At 30.4% G+C, this 2,056-nt stretch overlaps 1 protein-coding gene across 1 annotated transcript; it reads right to left on the bottom strand.

The window, feature by feature from the left end:
- Positions 1 to 730: 730 nt before the first annotated feature.
- LOC108986150 (uncharacterized protein At4g14450, chloroplastic-like) lies at positions 731 to 1,048 on the bottom strand. Its single transcript, XM_018958673.2, has one exon. The coding sequence runs from the start codon at positions 1,046 to 1,048 to the stop codon at positions 731 to 733; it is 318 nt and encodes a 105-aa protein (XP_018814218.2).
- Between the last annotated feature and the right edge of the window lie 1,008 nt (positions 1,049 to 2,056).

Raw genomic sequence — 2,056 nt, 5'->3', positions numbered from 1 at the left:
ATTCTAAAATTATACAAACCATTTTTTTAAGTAATAGTTGGTTCATGCACAACTTATTATTAAGAATACACGCACCAACTTATATTTAAAACCAAAAGAGCAATCGGTGTAAATCTTTATGGTATGAATTATTCTATTTTTAATCCGATATGCAAAACACACTATCTATATTATTTAAATGGTAAGATTTAATTTATAATATTTAATATTTATTTTCTAAATCAAATTATGAAACGTAATGTTGAGAATTTCGTTACAATTAATAATAGAATCATAAATCTACAACGTAGTATTTCTTTTCCTTTAACAACATGCAATTTAGTTAAATTCGACAAATTTGCAACATCTTTGATCATTTTCTTTCACTTAAAAGAAAAATATTATAATTAAAATACATTGAATGATTTGGGATATATTTGGACGACAGCGAAATCAGTTTTAATTGGAACTGAAGTCGTTAAATGTCATGGCGACATGAGCACGTATTAAGGGTTTTGTAACTGAATTTTGTATCATATATACTGCATTGAGCTAAATTACATTAATTCTATTTAGCATAGTACTATTTGTACAAGCACACGTCATGTTGATCGGAAAAAAACAAAAAACAAAAAAGAGGCTTTCACAGCACATACGGTACGTAAGATGTAAATACTATTTGTCAATCATACAATCTTAATTTTCCTATTGAGCATCTTTTTCGGACGAAACAGAGTCCATACAATTCCAGTTATACGGGCACAAAGGGTCGGACCCTCGGAGCAGGATCGTAGGTGAAGGGCGGGTGCTGCCACTTTTTGAGCACCACCTTCTCCGGCTCCGCGCCCTGCTGCCTCTGCTCCTCCCTGGAATTCATAGCCACCGTCCGATCGGTCACCAATTTCGAAGACGTGGGCGAAGCGTCGAGCGGGGACAGGAGCGGAATGGCCACGTTCCAATTGGAAGAGGGAGCGCTGATTTGCAAGGACGCCGGGGCGCGCCGTTGTAGCCGGCTGGTCTGCTGCCGGTTCCCCTGGATGCAGGATTTACTTCTAAGTGATTCGGTCATGGATGTTCGAGGTGAGTAATCAATTTCCTCTTGTCTATGTGGTTTTGCAGATTTCGTTTGTGGAAGAGAGGTGGATGTCTGCGGGGATGTATATATAGGAGAAGCACTACACACACGTTGTGTTTGTGGGGTCCACAAAGAGTCAAAATGGATTAATATATTATTCTATTTGATGAGTGGTAGCGTGGGCCCTGGGGCTCCGCTTTCCAGCTGATATTACTGTTCAGAAATGGTAATTGCAATCCGTACAATTATTTAAAAAAATAATAATAAATATAAAATTTATATAAAAAATAATAAATTTTAAGTTTCGTTTGCATCCTAAACTAATCTCAACTCATCTCAACTCATCATTATAACTTTTTCAAATCTCAATACAAAATGTAATAAATAATTCAACTTTTTCAAATTCTAAAATAATATTTTATCATCTTAACTCAACTCAACTCAACTCACTTCAACATCCAAACACAATCTTACTCTTTTTCAAAATGATTATACAGTATTTATACATTCTTCAATTACATATAACATTACACATTCCAAACGTCTCCTTAACCCACCAATAAAATGCTCTAAGGATGTTCACCGATTTTTTTTATTTAATAATTAAGAAAATATTTTTTAATAATATTATGAATTTAAAAAAATATTTAAGAATATAAAAAAAATGTATGAAAAAAAATAATGAAAAAAATTATTTAGGTGAAGTTTAGATAATGAGTTGAGATAAAACAAATTGAGATAATAGTTGAAAATTATAATAAATATTATTAAAATATTATTTTTTAATATTACTATTATTTTAAATGTTAAATTTTTACATGCTAAAATTTGTATTAAATGCTAAAAAATTGTTACATGCTAAATTTTTAGTTGATATAATATAAAATTTTAATCTTATTATTTAAATCTATTAATTTTATAACAAAAAATTGATATAATATTTTATATAAATTAAACACCACCTATACTATGTTAATATAACTAATATTAATTAAATTATTT

Source organism: Juglans regia, chromosome 12 (genome assembly GCF_001411555.2).
Source record: "Juglans regia cultivar Chandler chromosome 12, Walnut 2.0, whole genome shotgun sequence".
Classification (NCBI taxonomy): domain Eukaryota; kingdom Viridiplantae; phylum Streptophyta; class Magnoliopsida; order Fagales; family Juglandaceae; genus Juglans; species Juglans regia.
The sequence above is the reverse complement of the archived record's forward strand: the minus strand, read 5'-3'. Positions and strand labels throughout refer to the sequence as shown.

Excerpts from the sequence above, each read along its gene's own strand:
- LOC108986150 (XM_018958673.2), bottom strand. The coding sequence starts at position 1,048 with ATGACCGAATCACTTAGAAGTAAATCCTGCATCCAGGGGAACCGGCAG.